We start from the raw sequence: 21,336 nt of genomic DNA on the forward strand, positions 1-21,336 counted from the left end.
CCGATCACAGGCGAGGCCACAACCGAGCCCCCCCCCCCCTCTCCCGGGGTCGATCCCCACCTCCCCCTCCCCAAAACAGGCCTGAGAATCGCGTCCCGGCGTCGGGGCAGGATTCGCACCGGTCGCGGGGATTCACCAGCCGGCCCCGGGCTGAGAGAATCCTACCCTTTGTGTTTGAGGCTTTAAACAGAAAAGCCGATTTGTCTGTCCTGGTGAACTATGATTTTGGAGCACCTAGCCAACATTAGTTTATTGATCAACATCCAAAAGGTTCATCTTATTACTGTTGTGGGATTTTATTGTGCAATCAAAAATGGCTGTCCTGTTTTCCGATGAAACAAGGAACTGCATGAATTCAAGTAAGCTGTTCAAAGGGGCTGTTTAGCACAGAGCTAAATCGCAGACCAAGGCAGGCCAGCAGCACGGTTCAATTCCCGTAACAGCCTCCCCGAACAGGCGCCGCCGGAATGTGGCGACTAGGCGCTTTTCACAGTAACTTCATTTGAAGCCTACTCGTGACAATAAGCGATTTTCATTTCATTTTCAAGTATGGTGGGAAAATGCCAACAGTGATTGTTTAAGCAAATATCCCGTTTCTATGGTGTTACCTTTATGTATTTAAGTTTTTCCATCTTGAGGGAAAATAAACTAAAATCCTAAAATTTCAGCTCATTTCCACTTATAAATTTCCAATGCCTTAGGTATGGATTCTTTACTGAACAAACTAATGGCACTCCATTGGGAGTTGGCATAGGCTTGATGGGCCAAATGGCCTCTTTCTCGGCCAGAAATGACTCCATGATTCGCAATTATTAGATTCGCCATTTACGAAACATAAATAGGTTGCCATTAATTCTATGTGTATAACTAATCAGGACGTTCTGCCTAAATTTGGGACCTACTTTTATTTACCAAAAACCTTGTACAGCTGGAAATTATTTCCAAAAAGACAGCACTGATAGAATGGTTGGTTAAAAGCAAAATAAAATTTTATACCACAGAAACGAGCATTCCAGTCATCAGCTCTATGCCAGTGGTTTCTCTGCACGAGTCCGTTACTGTAACTCATCTCTCCCACGTACTCTCGATACTCTCTGAACATTTTAATATTTCTTTTTTGAACTGACTAGATCACTCTATTTTTAAAATGTTTTATGGACTTCTGCTTCAACCATGGATAGAATTTGAAATTCTGCGCTACAAATGATCATATATGTAAATACATTGTTAATCAAAAGTAATTGAAAGATTATGTTTATCTTTAGTTTGTGCCCCAGCATTGTTGGCTCACTACCTAGTGGAAAAACCTATTACTATCCCATCACAACCCTTCATAGAAGGCAATTGCTTTTCAACCATCAACATACTGTACAAGCTATTTATATCGTCTGTAATAAAATGACTATGCTTATGGGCCAGATGTAATGTGTAATGATCAGCTTTGTTTCCAACACAATAACCAATGTGAATGGAGTTCCAGGAGTTGACAATTATACTCACAGGCCTGCGGAGAAAGAAGAGCGATATTGCTCCAACCAGCGGCATGTCACCAATCAAGGGTTCCAGAATCACTCGAAGTACACCATGCATCTGCAAATACCATAAAAAGGACCACATAATTTCAGAGAAATAATTCTCTACTTTCACAGATTAAGAGAATAACCAAAAACACACCCACAATCCTCTATTTTCACAGATTAGAGAATAACCAAAAACACACCCTCAAATACCCAGAATTGTCATCAGGATTTTGAAATGAAATGAAAATGAAAATCGCTTATTGTCACAAGTAGGCTTCAAATGAAGTTACTGTGAAAAGCCCCTAGTCGCCACATTCCGGCACCGGTTTGGGGAGGCTGGTACGGGAATGGAACCGTGCTGCTGGCCTGCCTTTATATTTTTAATCACAGGGTTACAATGCGAAACATTTTCAAAATCAGAGGAACGGCTTTCAAATCATCAGATGGCACGTGGAAAGCACAAATTTTATTTTTCTTTTGAGGATGAAGCGGTTTACATTCACTACACACAAGGAATCACAAGAGGGCAAAGTACTACATTATACTAAGAGGAAGGTTTCACAAGTGACAAAAAAAGCAGCATGTTTTTCTGGTAAAATAGGCAAAATACAATGGGGAAAGTTTATTCTTCAAATCGCTTAGATTTTATTTCTATTTTGCAATTCCATTTAATAATGCATTATATGCATTAGGGGCTGGTTTAGCACAGGGCTAAAGAGCTGGCTTTAAAAGCAGACCAAGGCAGGCCAGCAGCACGGTTGAATTCCCATACCCGCCTCCCAGAACAGGTGCTGGAATGTGGCGACTAGGGGCTTTTCACAGTAACTTCATTGAAGCCTACTTGTGACAATAAGCGATTTTCATATGCCATTAGGAATCCAGAGTTCAGCAGAACACAGGGATACATGAACAAAACGTCTATCTTGCCAATTAAGACTATCCTTCAACATAGAATCATCTCCCCCACCTACACTGCCCATACCTCCCAAGGCCAACTACTGCGTAACTTTGCATTTACACTCTGATCCCCAAAGATAACCAAGAAAGATTTTGAATGCCTTTAATCCTGACCTACCATTAAATCCTGATGACTGCCACATAGTACATTGTCCTCAGTCCGGAGCACTTAATTGCCTTTCTACAAACATGATGCAACATATCTGTATTTCAAAAGAAGCCAGAGAGCTATCCGAAGAGTTCTGGAGAATAAGGTACCCACCTGTACACTCTTAACACCTGCTCGGCAAAAATACCTCTTGATCTCAAGTTCTATGTCACAGTTTCCGACATAGCTGGGAAGAGGATAAGAAATATTACGTCAGCAATATGCCAAAGGATTTTAATCAAACATTAATCTAAACTTTTGTTGAAAACATTAGGAAGTTAACACAGCAAGCACGTCACCAGAAACAGAGACTTGCTGCTCCAAGATCAAATTATCAAAGTCATCTCAAGCTAAAACACAGATTACACAGTTCCTTGCAAATGCTTTATATTTCATGGATGTGAACATTCCCCAGATCTTCAGTTTCAAGGATAAGATGCAAAACTATGGTCGATCTACCCGAATAGGAGCAGAGCCCAATTGCACAGGGCGATTAGCCAGGTGTTTCCCAGCGCTCAGAAACACTACGCAATGGAATGGCCATTCAGGTAGATCAAGGTCTCAGCGGGGAACGCGTGGCAGAGGCCGTACTTGGTCCAGTTTCCTGCCTCCACTCACCAGAACCCCTCAGCACAGTGCAAGGAGATGACCTCCATCTCACGATCTCCCGACGTGACTCGCAAGCCACCTCCCCCCCATTCCCCTATAAGGGAGTCTCGCCCCCCCCCCCCCCCCCCCCACCCCCCCCCCCCCCCCCCCCACACATTAATTAGGAATGAAATTAAATCAATAGCACTAAATGACATAGGGTCAGATGATGTGGAGTCTGTGTGGGTAGAGTTGAGGAACCACAAAGGCAAAAAAACCATAATGGGAGTTATGTACAGGCCTCCTAACAGTGGTCAGGACCGGGGGCACAAAATGCACCACAAAATAGAAAGCGCATGTCAGAAAGGCAAGGTCACAGTGATCATGGGGGACTTCAATATGCAGGTGGACTGGGTAAATAATGCTGCCAGTGGACCCAAGGAAAGGGAATTCATTGAATGTTTACAGGAGGGCTTTTGGGAACAGCTTGTGATGGAGCCCACGAGGGAACAGGCCATTCTGGACTTAGTGTTATGTAATGAGCCAGACTTGATTAAAGATCTTAAAGTAAGGGAGCACTTAGGAGGCAGTGATCATAATATGGTAGAATTCAATCTCCAATTTGAAAGAAAGAAGGTAGAATCAGATGTAAAGGTGTTACAGTTAAATAAAGGTAACTACAGGGGCATGAGGGAGGAACTGACGAACATTGACTGGGAGCAGAGCCTAGTGGGAAAGACAGTAGAACAGCAAAGGCAGGAGTTTCTGGGAGTAATTGAGGACACAGTGCAGAGGTTCATCCCAAAGAAAAGAAAGGTTATCAGAGGGGGGATTAGGCAGCCATGGCTGACAAAGGAAGTTAGGGAATGCATCAAAGCAAAAGAGAAAGCCTATAATGTGGCAAAGAGTAGTGGGAAGTCAGAAGATTGGGAAGGCTACAAAAACAAACAGAGGATAACAAAGAGAGAAATAAGGAAAGAGAGGATCAAATATGAAGGTAGGCTAGCCAGTAACATTAGGAATGATAGTAAAAGTTTATTTAAATACATTAAAAACAAACGGGAGGCAAAAGTTGACATTGGGCCGCTCCAAAATGACGCTGGTAATTTTGTGATGGGAGACAAGGAAATAGCTGAGGAACTAACTAAGTACTTTGCGTCAGTCTTCACAGTAGAAGACGTGAGTAATATCCCACCAATTCCGGAGAGTCAGGGGGCAGAGTTGAATATGGTACCCATCACAAAGGAGAAAGTGCTAGAGAAATTAAGAGGTCTAAAAATTGATAAATCTCCGGGCCCAGATGGACTACATCCTAGAGTTCTAAAGGAGATAGCTGAAGAAATAGTGGAGGCGTTAGTTATGATCTTTCAAAAGTCACTGGAGTCCGGGAAAGTCCCAGAGGATTGGAAAATCGCTGTTGTAACCCCCCTGTTCAAGAAGGGAACAAGGAAAAAGATGGAAAATTATAGGCCAATTAGCCTAACCTCGGTTGTTGGCAAGATTCTAGAATCCATTGTTAAGGATGAGATTTCTAAATTCTTGGAAGTGCAGGGTCAGATTAGGACAAGTCAGCATGGATTTAGTAAGGGGAGGTCGTGCCTGACAAACCTGTTAGAGTTCTTTGAAGAGATAACAAATAGGTTAGACCAAGGAGAGCCAATGGATGTTATCTATCTTGACTTCCAAAAGGCCTTTGATAAGGTGCCTCACGGGAGACTGCTGAGTAAAATAAGGGCCCATGGTATTCGAGGCAAGGTACTAACATGGATTGACGATTGGCTGTCAGGCAGAAGGCAGAGAGTTGGGATAAAAGGTTCTTTTTCGGAATGGCAACCGGTGACGAGTGGTGTCCCGCAGGGTTCAGTGTTGGGGCCACAGCTGTTCTCTTTATATATCAACGATCTAGATGACGGGACTGGGGGCATTCTGGCTATGTTTGCCGATGATACAAAGATAGGTGATGGGGCAGGTAGTATGGAGGAGGTGGGGAGGCTGCAGAAAGATTTAGACAGTTTAGGAGAGTGGTCCAAGAAATGGCTGATGAAATTCAACGTGGGCAAGTGCGAGGTCTTGCACTTTGGAAAAAAGAATAGAGGCATGGACTATTTTCTAAATGGTGACAAAATTCATAATGCTGAAGTGCAAAGGGACTTGGGAGTCCTAGTCCAGGATTCTCGAAAGGTAAACGTGCAGGTTGAGTCCGTAATTAAGAAAGCAAATGCAATGTTGTCATTCATCTCAAGAGGCTTGGAATATAAAAGCAGGGATGTACTTCCAAAGCTTTATAAAGCATTAGTTAAGCCCCATTTAGAATACTGTGAGCAATTTTGGGCCCCACACCTCAGGAAGGACATACTGGCACTGGAGCGGGTCCAGCGGAGATTCACACGGATGATCCCAGGAATGGTAGGCCTAACATACGATGAACGTCTGAGGATCCTGGGATTATATTCATTGGAGTTTAGGAGGTTGAGGGGAGATCTAATAGAAACTTACAAGATAATGAATGGCTTAGATAGGGTGGATGTAGGGAAGTTGTTTCCATTAGCAGGGGAGACTAGGACCTGGGGGCACAGCCTTAGAATAAAAGGGAGTCACTTTAGAACAGAGATGATGAGAAATTTCTTCAGCCAGAGAGTGGTGGGTCTGTGGAATTCATTGCCACAGAGGGCGGTGGAGGCCGGGACGTTGAGTGTCTTTAAGACAGAAGTTGATAAATTCTTGATTTCTCGAGGAATTAAGGGCTATGGAGAGAGAGCGGGTAAATGGAGTTGAAATCAGCCATGATTGAATGGCGGAGTGGACTCGATGGGCCGAACGGCCTTACTTCCGCTCCTATGTCTTATGGTCTTATGCAGGGCACCCCTGGCATGCAGAAAATGCCAGCCAGAGCCAGGGTGCCACCCTGCCCAGAGGGCAAGCACCTGGGGGTCTCCGCTCCCCTGGGAGACCCGACGAGGGCCGTTCGGTCTGGTCCTCATTTGTGGAGACCAGCACTGAATGTGCTCACCCAAGGTCTCCAAGGTGAAGGGATTAGATCCCACCTTCGGTTAGATCTCGGGAATGCATATTAATATATAGACTTGCCAGAAAGTGATCCCGCCCACAATGGTCTGGTTAAATCTTGCAAAGTGTGGCAAGCCGGGTAGATGCCGGAAGAGGGATCTCTAGGCCGCACCACTTTTCGGGCACGATGCAGCCAGTAGACCTTGCCCTATGACACCACTAAGCAATTGCAACCAATAAGCAATTGCAACCAATTTAGTGCCAAAAAGACCTGATGAACTCCAAAGATGCTGCCTGAGCTGCTGATTTTTTTTACCAATTTCTGTTTTTATTTCAAAGACTCTTTCACTCTGCATCAATATCTATTGCAGAAGACTATGGATTCAGAGGATGTTTCCCCTCATAGGAGACTATCGAACTAGGTGCAACGGGGCTCACCAGCAATTTCAAGGGCAACTGGCAACTAAGGATAGGCAATAAATGCTAGCCTAGACAGCGATATCCTAATGCTGTGATGAATAAATAAGAAAAATTTCAAAATAAGGGATCTTCCATTGATGAGGAGCAATTTCTTCTCTCAAACGGTTGTTAGTCTGTGGAATTCTCTTCCCCAGCGAGCAGCAGAGGTTGGGTCAGATAGGTTCTTGATTGACAAGGGATATAGGAGATAGTCAGCAAAGTAAAGTTGAGGCCACAATCAAATCAGGCTAGCCTGGCATCCTGACAATCAAATGACCTTCTCAAATGGTAGACAGGGCTAAAGGGACCGAATGGCCTACTCCTGCTACTAATTTGTATGTCCGCATGTTGCATCATTCGCTACGCCCGGATGCTATTTCCACTTTACAGCCAACCAGCGATATCAACTTGTTAATATTATTCTCAAATCTTTCTTCCATCTTCGGTTGAGGAAATGCCACCTTGCATATTGACAACCCAGTAACAGCCGAGAAATTAATGTGCGAAGAAATCATAAGGCAAACCAGAGGTTTCCACATGTTGGATGGCAACACCAGAAAACCTCAGGTTCTTCACTATCAGCCAGAATCACAGCCATCCACAATGGCAAGGCACCTTGGTGTGATGGACACACAATCAGTGGTAACACACTGATGTTATAACAGAAATATAAAGAACAATCCACAGTAAGTTTGGCCTCGATAACAGATGCAGGGTGATATCTCAACAGTGTTACTGTCCATCCTTAGCTTCTGTACAGTTAGATTCATGTGTACCACAAGGTGTCAAAACTGCTGATCTCAAGTCTCATATATGCAAACTTAGATTTCATCTTATAATTCCTCTGAAAGTAGTGAAGAATATATTACATGAACTCTGCTCAAGGCAATAATTCATTGTCACAATGAAGGAATGTATTTACTCCTCTCTTGTCACACAACAAATAACTTCAAGACAGTAAACAAAAATGATGTACGGTAACGATATTGCAGGTTTGATGACTGCCTTATTTTACTGATTAACAATAATGTGCCCCTCAAACACAAGCACAATAATACACACCCTCGCACTTCAACTGTAACATTAGATTACAGTGTTGGCAGTTTCACAGCATAATGAAATATAGTTGTTCTGGAATTACTTAAAGAACAGAGGAGGTTTTATTTCATGAATATTACTGGGGTGCAACAAATCCGACTGTGACTTGTGTAGCTATGTGACAATTGTGGCTAGGTCATTCCGCTGAGCCAAACAGATATTGTCCTGAAATACTTGAACTATACTTGAATATTTTAAAACGAGCCCATATGAAATCTGAACTGTAAATCTATTTTTGTACAAACATTCCTCCCTCAAACTGCCTTCAAGATTAGTTTGCTTCTCGTCATAAAAGGAAAGGGGCATTGTTTGATTTAGCTCTGGGAAATAAGGTGGGACAAAGATTTAATGTGAGAATTGAAAAAATGTGACTACACTATTGGTTCCATGTAAAATTACAAAAAGATAATGAGTCAAAGATTTGATTAGAAAGAGGGAAAGTTCAATGCAACAAAACTGGAATGAAGCCAAAATATCACGGTTGCTGAAAATCTAAACGGAGACCAGAAAATGCTGGGAACACGCCACAAGTCTGACAGCATTAGTGGAAATAGAAACAGGAACTATTTCAGGTCAATTATTTCCCTTTAGAACTTACTGAAGCAATAGGACTTGTGAACGGCTTTAGAATAGGACACATAGGTGACCTCCAACTGACAAGAACTTGCATCTATATAGGACTAACATACTAAAACATGCTTCAGTGAGCCGGGACATTGAAAACAGCGCGAGAGGAGAGAGAGCCGGGAGGTTTAAAAAGCACGGGAGGTTTAAAAAGCGCGGGAGGTTTAAAAAGCGCGGGAGGTTTAAAAAGCGCGGGAGGTTTAAAAAGCGCGGGAGGTTTAAAAAGCGCGGGAGGTTTAAAAAGCGCGGGAGGTTTAAAAAGCGCGGGAGGTTTAAAAAGCGCGGGAGGTTTAAAAAGCGCGGGAGGTTTAAAAAGCGCGGGAGGTTTAAAAAGCGCGGGAGGTTTAAAAAGCACGGGAGGTTTAAAAAGCGCGGGAGGTTTAAAAAGCGCGGGAGGTTTAAAAAGCGCGGGAGGAAAGAGAGCCGGGATATTGAAAACAGCGCGAGAGGAGAGAGAGCCGGGAGATTTAAAAAGCGCAGGAGCTGCGAGTCAGAGCGGAGATTTAAAAAGATTGCGGCCTAGTTTCGGGAGTCGTTCGGAGGAGGAGGAGCAGTGTCTGTCAGGGAGAGAACCTGAGAACATCTAAGACACTCAGAAGGTAAGAAGGTAAGTAAGTGATTTTTACTAATTTTTATTTTTATAACTTTTTCAAATTGTGTGTGTCGGGGGGGAAACTGAAGTGACATCACAGAAAAGCTGTGACCTGAGTGGCTGGTTGGGAATCTACACTAAATTAAAAAAATTAAGCATTGGTAACTAATTAAACAGAATTACTTAATTATAATTTAGAGGGGTATCTAAGCCAGAGATCGGAGAGTACTATATTTAGCTTTCGCATTTATATTAGAAATTTAGTGCTAGGAAACAGATAGTTAACAGTAACTTTTTTAAAAAACATTTTTAATATAAGAAATGTTTTTAAAAACTTTTAATTTTAATTAATTGACGCAATGTCAGTTAGAGGGGTGCAGTGCTCTGACTGTGAGATGTGGCAGGTCCGGGAGGCTTCCAGCGTCCCGGATGGCTTCATCTGCAGAAAGTGCACCCAACTGGAGCTCCTCACAGACCGCATGGTTCGGTTGGAGCAGCTGTTGGATGCACTAAGGAGCCTGCAGGTGGCGGAAAGCGTCATAGATCGCAGTTATATAAATGTGGTCACACCCAAGGTGCAGGCAGAGAAATGGGTGACCACCAGAAAGGGCAGGCAGTCAGTGCAGGAATCCCCTGTGGTTGTCCCCCTCTCGAACAGATATACCCCTTTGGATACTGTCGGGGGGGGGATAGCCTATCAGGGGAAAACAGCAGCAGCCAGAGCTGTGGCACCACGGCTGGCTCTGATGTTCAGAAGGGAGGATCAAAGCGCAGGAGAGCAATAGTAATAGGGGACTCTATAGTCAGGGGCACAGATAGGCGCTTCGGTAGACGTGAAAGAGACTCCAGGATGGTATGTCACCTCCCTGGTGCCAGGGTCCAGGATGTCTCCGAACGGGTAGAGGGCATCCTGAAGGGGGAGGGCAAACAGGCAGAGGTCGTTGTACATATTGGTACTAACGACATAGGCAGGAAGGGGGATGAGGTCCTGCAGCAGGAGTTCAGGGAGCTAGGCAGAAAGTTAAAAGACAGTACCTCTAGGATTGTAATCTCGGGATTACTCCCTGTGCCACGAGCCAGTGAGGCTAGAAATAGGAAGATAGAGCAGCTAAACACGTGGCTAAACAGCTGGTGTAGGAGGGAGGGTTTCTGTTATCTGGACCACTGGGAGCTCTTCCGGGGCAGGTGTGGCCTATATAAGGACGGGTTGCATCTAAACTGGAGAGGCATAAATATCCTGGCCGCGAGGTTTGCTAGTGTCACACGGGAGAGTTTAAACTAGTATGGCAGGGGGGTGGGCACGGGAGCAATAGGTCAGAAGGTGAGAGCATTGAGGGAGAACTAGGGAATAGGGACAGTGTGGCTCTGAGGCAGAGCAGACAGGGAGAAGTTGCTGAACACAGCGGGTCTGGTGGCCTGAAGTGCATATGTTTTAATGCAAGAAGTATTACGGGTAAGGCAGATGAACTTAGAGCTTGGATTAGTACTTGGAACTATGATGTTGTTGCCATTACAGACACCTGGTTGAGGGAAGGGCAGGATTGGCAGCTAAACGTTCCAGGATTTAGATGTTTCAGGCGGGATAGAGGGGGATGTAAAAAGGGGAGGCGGAGTTGCGCTACTGGTTAGGGAGAATATCACAGCTATACTGCGGGAGGACACCTGAGAGGGAAGTGAGGCTATATGGGTAGAGATCAGGAATAAGAAGGGTGCAGTCACAATGTTGGGGGTTTACTACAGGCCTCCCAACAGCCAGTGGGAGATAGAGGAGCAGACAGTTAAACAGATTTTGGAAAAGAGTAAAAACAACAGGGTTGTGGTGATGGGAGACTTCAACTTCCCCAATATTAGAAAATAAGAACTAGGAGCAGGTGTAGGCCATCTGGCCCCTCGAGCTGCTCCACCATTCAATGAGATCATGGCTGATCTTTTGTGGACTCAGCTCCACTTTCCGGCCTAAACACCATAACCCTTAATACCTTTATTCTTCAAAAAACTATCTATCTTTATCTTAAAAACATTCATTGAAGGAGCCTCCACTGCTTCACTGGACAAGGAATTCCATAGATTCACAACCCTTTGGGTGAAGAAGTTCCTCCTAAACTCAGTCCTAAATCTACTTCCCCTTATTTTGAGGCTATGCCCCCTAGTTCTGCTTTCACCCGCCAGTGGAAACAACCTACCCGCATCTATCCTATCTATTCCCTTCATAATCTTATATGTTTCTGTAAGATCCCCCCTCATCCTTCTAAATTCCTACGAGTACAGTCCCAGTCTACTCAACCTCTCCTCGTAATCCAACCCTTTCAGCTCTGGGATTAACCTAGTGAAGCTCCTCTGCATATTGACTGGGACTCACTTAGTGCCAGGGGCATAGACAGGGCAGAGTTTGTAAGGAGCATCCAGGAGGGCTTCTTAAAACAATATGTAGACAGTCCAACTAGGGAAGGGGCGGTACTGGACCTGGTATTGGGGAATGAGCCCGGCCAGGTGGTAGATGTTTCAGTAGGGGAGCATTTCGGGAACAGTGACCACAATTCAGTAAGTTTTAAAGTGCTGGTGGACAAGGATAAGAGTGGTCCTAGGATGAATGTGCTAAATTGGGGGAAGGCTAATTATAACAATATTAGGCGGGAACAGAAGAACAGATTGGGGGCGGATATTTGAGGGCAAATCAACATCTGACATGTGGGAGGCTTTCAAGTGTCAGTTGAAAGGAATTCAGGACCGGCATGTTCCTGTGAGGAAGAAGGATAAATACGGCAATTTTCGGGAACCTTGGATAACGAGAGATATTGTAGGCCACGTCAAAAAGAAAAAGGAGGCATTTGTCAGGGCTAAAAGGCTGGGAACAGACGAAGCCTGTGTGGAATATAAGGAAAGTAGGAAGGAACTTAAGCAAGGAGTCAGGAGGGCTAGAAGGGGTCACAAAAAGTCATTGGCAAATAGGGTTAAGGAAAATCCCAAGGCTTTTTACACATACATAAAAAGCAAGAGGGTAGCCAGGGAAAGGGTTGGCCCACTGAAGGATAGGCAAGGGAATCTTGTGGAGCCAGAGGAAATGGGCGAGGTACTAAATAAATACTTTGCATCAATATTCACCAAAGAGAAGAAATTGGTAGATGTGGAGTCTGGAGAAGGGGGTGTAGATACCCTGGGTCACATTGAGATCCAAAAAGACGAGGTGTTGGGTGTCTTAAAAAATATGGCAGATGGAGTTTAATCCGGACAAATGTGAGGTAATGCATTTTGGAAGGTCTAATGCAGGTAGGGAATACACAGTGAATGGTAGAACCCTCAAGAGTATTGAAAGTCAAAGAGATCTAGGAGTACAGGTCCACAGGTCACTGAAAGGGGCAACACAGGTGGAGAAGGTAGTCAAGAAGGCATACGGCATGCTTGCCTTCATTGGCCGGGGCATTGAGTATAAGAATTGGCAAGTCATGTTGCAGCTGTATAGAACCTTAGTTAGGCCACACTTGGAGTATAGTGTTCAATTCTGGTCGCCACACTACCAGAAGGATGTGGAGGCTTTAGAGAGGGTGCAGAAGAGATTTACCAGAATGTTGCCTGGTATGGAGGGCATTAGCTATGAGGAGCGGTTGAATAAACTCGGTTTGTTCTCACTGGAACGAAGGAGGTTGAGGGGCGACCTGATAGAGGTCTACAAAATTATGAGGGGCATAGACAGAGTGGATAGTCAGAGGCTTTTCCCCGGGGTAGAGGGGTCAATTACCAAGGGGCATAGGTTTAAGGTGAGAGGCGCAAGGTTTAGAGTAGATGTACGAGGCAAGTTTTTTTACGCAGAGGGTAGTGGGTGCCTGGAACTCGCTACCGGAGGAGGTGGTGGAAGCAGGGACGATAGTGACATTTAAGGGGCATCTTGACAAATACATGAATAGGATGGGAATTGAGGGATACGGACCCAGGAAGTGTAGAAGATTGTAGTTTAGTTGGGCAGCATGGTCGGCACGGGCTTGGAGGGCCGAAGGGCCTGTTCCTGTGCTGTACATTTCTTGGTTCTTTGTTCACAGGAACTTTGTGCGTATTACTTACACAATATCATGGATACATACATATGGAGCTATCTCTGAAGGGACTCAGGTTTTCCAACAAGAGAGAATCTAACCATCGTCCCTTGACATCCAATGGCATTACCATCATTGAATCCTCAGAGGCTCGGAATTCGGCGGCAAATAATTAATCTTCCAACTCCTCAAAGCATGTCCACAATTGCAGCATAACCTCCCTAGTCTTACACTCCATCTCTCTAGCAATGAAGGACAAAACTCCATTTGCCTTCTTAATCACCTGTTGCACCTATAAACAAACTTTTTGCGACTCATGCACTAGCACACCCAAGTCTCTCTGCACAGCGGCATGTTTTAATATTTTATCATTTAAATAATAATCCCTTTTGCTAATATTCCTACCAAAATGGATAACCTCACATTTGTCAACATTGTATTCCATCTGCCAGACCCTAGCCCATTCACGTAGCCTATCCAAATCCCTCTGCAGACTTCCAGTATCCTCTGCACTTTTTGCTTTACCACTTATCTTACTGTCGTCTGCAAACTTGGACACATGGCCCTTGGTCCCCAACTCCAAATCATCTGTGTAAATTGTGAACAATTGTGGGCACAACACTGATCCCGGAGGATCACCACTAGCTACTGATTGCCAACCAGAGAAACACCCATTAATCCCCACTCTTTGCTTCCTATTAATTAACCAATCCTCTATCCATGCTACTACTTTCCCCTTAATGCTATGCATCTTTATCTTATGCAGCAATCTTGTGTGGCACCTTGTCAAAAGCTTTCTGGAAATCCAGATATACCACATTCATTGGCTTCCCATTATCTACCGCACTGGTAATGCCCTCAAAACGTTCCACTAAATTAGTTACGCACGACCTGCCCTTTATGACCCATGCTGTGTCTGCCCAACTGCTCAGATAACGAAGCAGCCCATGTCCAAATGCAGCAAGACCTGGACAATATCCAGACTTGGGCTGCCAAGGTGGCAAGTTACATTCACGCCACACAAGTGCCATGGCAATGACCATCTCCTACGAGAGAGGATCTAACCACCGCCCCTTGACATTCAATGGCATTATCATTGCTGAATTCCCAACAATCAATATTTGGGGGGAGGTTACCATTGATCAGAAACTGAACTGGACGAGCCACATTAATACTGTGGCTACCTGGGCAGGTCAAAGGCTGGGAATCCTACAGCGAGTAACTCATCTCCTGACCCTCCCAAAGCCTGTCCACCATCTACAAGGCAAAAGTCAGGATTGTAATGGAATACTCTCCACTTGCCTGGATGAGTGCAGATCCAACAACACTCCAAAGCAGCCCACTTGATTGCTCCCCCTTCCACAAAAATTTAATCCCTCCACCAACAAACAGCGGCAGTCGTGTGTACCATCTACAAGATGCACTGCAGTAACTCACCAAGGTTAGACAATACCTTCCAAACCCAGGACCACTACCATCCAAAAGGACAAGAGCAACATTTACCTGGGAACCCAAGCACCTGGAGGTTCCGCTCCAAGTCACTCACCATCCTGATTTGAAAATATATCGCCAGTCCTGCACTGTCACTGGGGCAACATCCTGGAACTCTCTCCCTCATAGCACAGTGGGTGTACCTGCACCTCAAGGACTGCAGCATTCAAGAAGGCAACTCACCACCACCTTCTGAAGGGCAACTAGGGATGGGCAATAAATGTTCGCCTAACCAGCCACACCCACATCCCGTAAATGAATTTGAAAAACATAGGAGCAGAATAGTCCATTTAGCCCATCGGGTCTGCTCCACCATTCAATCATGGCTGATGGTTTCTCATTCTCCTGTCTTCTCCCCATAACCCCTGATCCCCTTGTTGATCTCCAACAATCACAGCAATCTTCTTTTTTGTTATGTATGACTCCCAACCATTCCATTCTGTCACATAGAAATTAAGCAACAATCCCTAATACTACACCCCAGGTGAATCTCCCAAGGGGGAAATACAATTCTGGGAAATAATTCTGGAAAATTCATCCCCAATACAGCAGCAATCAAAATAGGTTCCAGGCAAGACAAATGACCAATGTCCAGTATCCCATCTACAAGTCTCCTTTATCAGCTCATCCTGTTTCCTGTCCTGATAATATATTTCAAAAGGTCACAACTATCTGTGAAAAGGAGAACCTCCTGACATCTAACCACTTCCGTTTATGTAACTCTAAAGCAATTCCTTTTGTTCTTCCCATCTGTCTAATTCAAATAATATGTCCATTCAAGAGCCTTCAGCATCTGGCGCACTATACACTGTAGCAACTCACCAAGATTACCTTGTATAGCATTGTTGGCATCAAAGACCTTGCTCCCACTGAGAAAGACAACAGTATCAAATCCAAATTGTCATCAAGTCCTATGTAATCCTGACTTGGGTATCGATTCCTCTCATTCTTTCATCATCTCTGGGTCAATGTCCTGGAATTGACTGGCTCACCACCTTAAGGGCGATTGGGGATGGGGAAAAAATCCTGGCCTCGCCAGTGACTCTCGCTTCCCGTGAAAGAATTAAAAATAAATTTCCAGGGACTTGCGGTTGCGGCGACGCGGAGCTACGCCGCACATTTCGGCGGCTCCCGCTAGAACGGACATTTGGGCTCTGCAGAGGAGCCCCAACGGAACTCTTTCGATGACATCCCGTGTGGGAAGGTGAGAGCAAGGTCCCCCTTCCATAGTGTATGGAGGGGACCGAAGTGGAGCAGGAAAAAAAGCAGCTTTGGAGCAGCGAAAGAAACGCGGGAGAAAAAAACAAGATAGCGGAGGGCGGAGATCGAGCAGCATGGGGCCCGGAGCAGCAGGAGTTTCTCAGGCGCTGCGTGAAGGAGCTTAAAAAAGAGGTGCTGGCGCCACTGCTGATGGCGATCGAGGGGCTGAAGGAGACCCAGAAGGCCCAAGAGGTAGAGATCCAAGAGGCGCGGGAAAAAACCACCGAGAACGAGATCTTGGGCCTGGCGCACGAGGCGCTGCACAAGAGGTGGGCCGAAAGATTCGAGGACCTGGAGAACAGGTCGAGGAGGAAGAACCTTCGGATTCTGGGTCTCCCTGAAGGGGTGGAGGGGGCCGATGCCGGGGCGTATGTGAGCACGATGCTCCATTCGCTGATGGGTGCGGAGGCCTCTCCGAGTCCCCTGTAGCTAGATGGGGCTCACCAGGTCCTGGTGAGGAGACCCAAGGCCAACGAGCCGCCAAGGGCGATAGTGGTGAGGTTTCATCGTTTCGTGGACGGAGTGTGTGTCCTGAGATGGGCCAAGAAGGAGTGGAGCAGTAGATGGGAGAATGCGGTGATCCGAATCTACCAGGACTGCAGCGCGGAGGTGGCAAAGAAGAGAGCTGGTTTTAATCGGGCCAAGGCGGTGCTGCATAGGAAGAGGGTGAGATTCGGAATGCTGAAGCCCGCGCGACTGTGGGTCACATTTCAGGATCGACACCACTACTTTGAAACGCCTGAAGAGGCTTGGACCTAGATCCAAACGGAAAAATTGGACTCAAACTGAGGGTCTGTAGTTGAGGGGAGGGGGGGGGATGTCAATTGTATACAGGGTTTTAACTATGCGCAAGGAATGTTCCACAGGTGGGGCGATGGATGGGGATGGGGGAAAGAGATTTGATGGGGAGATTGTGGGAAATGTGGGCGCCGGTGCTGGAGGGAGGGGAGGCCCGGGGATGGGGGAATAGGGATAAGGCCGCAACAGGAGCTGCGCCACAGGGGGCGGGGCTGGCTCAGGAAAGTGCGGGCTTTTTCCCCACATTAGGGGGGGGCGGGGGGGGAGATGGAGGAGCGCAAGGAGGGGGGGGTCAACGGGAAGGCGGGGGAAGCCGGGGTCAGCAGGTGTCAGGTAACTTATGGAAGTCTTTTTGTGGTGTTTGGATGTGGGATTACTGGCAGATGAGGTGGTGTGCGGGAGGGTACGGGGGTGCATTGAAAGGTATTTGGAGGCCAACGACAACGGGGAGGTGCAGGTGGGAGTAGTATGGGAGGCGCTGAAGGCGGTGGTCAGGGGAGAGTTAATCTCCATCAGGGCTCATAGGGAGAAGAGAGAGGGCAGGGAAAGGGAGGGGTTAGTGGGGGAGATTTTAAGGGTGGACAGGAGATATGCAGAGGCCCCTGAAGAGGGACTACTCAGGGAGAAGCGAAGCCTCCAGACGGAGTTCAACCTGTTGACCACAGGGCAGGCAGAGGCACAGTGGAGGAAAGCACAGGGGGCAACGTATAAGTATGGGGAGAAGGCGAGCCGGATGCTGGCACATCAGCTCCGTAAGAGGATGGCAGCGAGGGAGATAGGTGGAGTCAAGGATGGAAGGGGGACCACGGTGTGGAGTGCGGCGAAAGTAAATGAGGCATTTAAGGCCTTCTATGAGAAGCTGAACAGATCCCAGTCCCCAGCGGGGGAAGAGGGGATGCGATGATTTTTGGACCAACTGAGGTACCCGAGGGTGGAGGAGCAGGAGGTGGCTGGTTTGGGGGCGCCAATTGGGTTGGAGGAGCTGATTAAAGGGCTGGGGAGCATGCAGGCGGGGAAGGCCCCGGGACCAGATGGATTCCCGGTTGAGTTCTACAGGAAGTACGTAGACCTGTTAGCCCCGTTGCTGGTGAGGACTTTCAATGAGGCAAGGGAGGGGGGGACCCTGCCCCCGACAACGCCTGAGGCGATGATCTCTTTGATCCTGAAGCGGGATAAGGACACACTGGAATGTGGGTCATATAGGCCGATTTCGCTCCTTAACGTGGATGCTAAGTTGCTGGCAAATGTGCTGGCTACGAGGATCGAGGACTGTGTCCCGGGGGTGATTCACGAGGACCAGACGGGATTTGTAAAGGGCAGGCAGCTGAACACCAATGTGCGGAGGCTCTTAAACATGATAATGATGCCATCGGTGGAGGGAGAGGCAGAGATAGTGGCAGCTATGGACGCGGAAAAGACCTTTGACCGAGTAGAGTGGGAGTATCTCTGGAAAGTGTTGCGGAGGTTTGGGTTAGGTGAGGGGTTTATCAGTTGGGTTAAGCTCCTATATAGAGCCCCGGTGGAGAGTGTGGTTACGAATCGGCAGAGGTCGGAGTATTTTCGGCTGTATCGAGGGACGTGGCAGGGGTGCCCCCCGTCCCCACTGTTGTTTGCATTAGCAATTGAACCTTTGGCCATGGCATTAAGGGAATCCAGGAAATGGAGGGGGGTGGTCCGAGGGGGAGAGGAGCATAGAGTGTCGCTGTATGCAGACGACCTGTTGCTGTATGTGACGGATCCAGTGGAGAGGATGGTGGAGGTCATGCAGACCCTAAGGGAGTTTGGGGACTTCTCGGGCTATAAGCTCATGTAAGGAAAAGTGAGCTCTTCGTGGTGCATCCAGGGGACCAGGGAAGAGGGATAGACGACCGATCGTTGAGGAGGGCGGAAAGGAGCTTTTGGTACTTGGGGATCCAAGTAGCTAGGAGTTGGGTGGCCCTGCATGAACTTAATTTGACGCGGCTGGTGGAGCAGATGGAGGAGGACATCAAACGATGGGACATGTTGCCACTCTCGCTAGCGGGCAGAGTACAGTCGATTAAAATGATGGTCCTCCCGAGGTTTCCTTTTGTGTTCCCGTGCCTTCCAATTATGGTCACCAAGGCCTTTTTTAAGAGGGTAGGCAGGAGCATTATGGGTTTTGTGTGGGCAAACAAGACCCCGAGGGTAAGGAGGGGGTTTCTGGAGCGTAGTAGAGACAGAGGAGGGCTGGCGTTGCCGAATCTGGGTGGCTTCTATTGAGCAGCCAACATGGCGATGATCTGTAAGTGGGTGATGGAGGGCGAGGGGGCGGCATGGAAGAGGTTGGAGATGGCGTCCTGCAAAGGAACGAGCCTGGGGGCGCTGGTGGCGGCACCGCTGCCGCTCTCGCCGACAAGGTACACCACGAGTCCGGTGGTGGCGGCAACGCTAAAGATCTGGGGGCAGTAGAGACGACACAGGGGTGCGATGGGAGCCTCGGTGTGGTCCCCGATCAGAGATAACCATCGGTTTGTCCCAGGAAGGATGGACGGGGGGTTTCAGAGCTGGCATCGGGCAGGGATTAGAAGAATGGGGGACCTGTTCATCGATGGGACGTTTGCGAGTTTAGGGGCGCTGGAGGAGAAGTTTGGGATACCCCCGGGAAATGCGTTCAGGTACATGCAGGTGAGGGCATTTGCGAGGCAGCAGGTGAGGGAATTCCCATTGCTCCGGGCACAGGGGATTCAGGACAGGGTGATTTCGGGTGTATGAGTCGGAGAGGGCAAGGTTTCGGCGATTTATCAGGAGATGAAAGAAGAGGAGGCGGCTCTGGTCGAGGAGCTGAAGGGCAAATGGGAGGAGTTGGGGGAGGAGATTGAAGAGGGTCTGTGGGCTGATGCCCTAAGTAGGGTTAATTCCTCTTCCTTGTGTGCCAGGCTCAGCCTGATACAGTTTAAGGTTATTCAACACAGCGCATATGACAGGGGCGAGGCCGAGTAGGTTCTTTGGGGTGGAGGACAGATGTGGGAGGTGCTCAGGAAGCCCAGCTAATCACATCCATATGTTCTGGTCGTGTCCGGCACTGGATGGGTTCTGGAGGGATGCTGCGAGGGCTATGTCTGAGGTGGTGAAAGTCCAGGTCAAGCCAAGTTGGGGGCTAGCACTATTTGGAGTGGCGGACGAGCCGCGAGTGCAGGAGGCGAAAGAGGCCGGTATCCTGGCCTTGCGTCCCTGGTAGCCCGGCGGAGGATCTTGCTAATGTGGAAAGATGCGAAGCCCCCCCGTGTGGAGTCTCCATTGCTTGCAGGCTAGTCCCCTTGCAGGACACCCTCTCCATTCTCTTCCACGCCGCTCCCTCCCCTTCTCCCATCCACTTACACACCATTGAAACATTGGCGGCCCAGTAGTACTCACTTACGCTCGGTAGTGCCAGCCCCCCCCTGTCCCTACTACGCTGCAAGAATCCCCTCCTCACTCTCGGGGTCTTCCCAGCCCACACAACTCATAATACTCTTCTCGATTCTTTTGAAAAAAGCCTTCGTGATCACCACCGGGAGGCATTGAAACACAAAGGAATCTCGGGAGGACCACCATTTTAACCGCCTGCACCCTACCTGCCAATGACAGGGACACCATGTCCCATCTCTTGAAATCCTCCTCCATCTGTTCCACCAACCGCGTTAAATTAAGCCTGTGTAATGTACCCCAATTCTTGGCTATCTGGATCCCCAAGTACCGGAAGTCCCTTGTTACCTTCCTCAACGGTAAATCCTCTATCTCTCTGCTCTGCTCCCCTGGATGCACCACAAACAACTCACTTTTCCCCATGTTCAGTTTATACCCTGAAAAATCCCCAAACTCCCCAAGAATCTGCATTATCTCTGGCATCCCCTCCGCCGGGTCCGCCACATATAGTAACAAATCATCCGCATACAGAGATACCTGGTGTTCTTCTCCCCCCCTGAGTACTCCCCTCCACTTCCTGGAACCCCTCAATGCTATGGCCAGGGGTTCAATCGCCAGTGCAAACAATAACGGGGACAGAGGACATCCCTGCCTCGTCCCTCTATGGAGCCAAAAATAGTCAGACCCCCGTCCATTCGTGACCACGCTCGCCATCGGGACCCTATACAGCAACTGTACCCACCTGATATACCCATCCCCAAAACCAAATCTCCTCAGCACCTCCCACAAACAATCCCACTCCACTCTATCAAATGCTTTCTCGGCATCCATCGCCACCACTATCTCCTCTTCCCCCTCTGGTGGGGGCATCATCATTACCCCTAGCAGCCTCCGTATATTTGTATTCAGCTGTCTCCCCTTCACAAACCCAGTTTGGTCCTCATGAACCACCCCCGGGACACAATCCTCTCTCCTCATTGCCATTACCTTGGCCAGAATCTTAGCGTCCACATTCAGGAGGGAAATGGGCCTGTAGGACCCGCATTGCAGCGGGTCTTTTTCCTTCTTTAGGAGGAGGGATATCGTTGCCTCTGACATAGTCGGGGGCAGCTGCCCCCTTTCCCTCGCCTCATTAAAGGTTCTCATCAGTAGCGGGGCCAGCAAGTCCATATATTTCCTATAGAATTCAACTGGGAATCCGTCTGGTCCCGGGGCCTTCCCCGCCTGCATGCTCCCAATCCCTTTCATCACTTCCTCCGTCTCAATCTGTGCTCCCAGTCCCACCCTCTCCTGCTCCTCCACCTTAGGAAATTCCAGGTGATCCAGAAAGCACATCATTCTCTCCTTCCCATCCGGGGATGGAGCTTCATATCATCTTTCGTAAAATGCCTTGAACACTCC

General features: G+C 47.7%; 1 protein-coding gene across 4 annotated transcripts in view; it reads right to left on the reverse strand.

Annotated features, from left to right (window-relative positions):
* The window catches only part of LOC140424807 (extended synaptotagmin-2-like), a 338,421-nt gene that overhangs the window by 167,369 nt on the left and 149,716 nt on the right, over nucleotides 1–21,336 (reverse strand). For all 4 annotated transcript variants that reach the window (XM_072508235.1, XM_072508234.1, XM_072508233.1 and 1 more), the window contains exons 5-6: nucleotides 2,740–2,812; nucleotides 1,501–1,590 (exon numbers count right to left, since the gene is read on the reverse strand). In XM_072508235.1, the coding sequence (XP_072364336.1) occupies nucleotides 1,501–1,590; nucleotides 2,740–2,812 (163 nt within the window). The remainder of the gene's footprint in view (nucleotides 1–1,500; nucleotides 1,591–2,739; nucleotides 2,813–21,336) is intronic.

This window comes from Scyliorhinus torazame, chromosome 6 (genome assembly GCF_047496885.1).
Source record: "Scyliorhinus torazame isolate Kashiwa2021f chromosome 6, sScyTor2.1, whole genome shotgun sequence".
Lineage (NCBI taxonomy): Eukaryota > Metazoa > Chordata > Chondrichthyes > Carcharhiniformes > Scyliorhinidae > Scyliorhinus > Scyliorhinus torazame.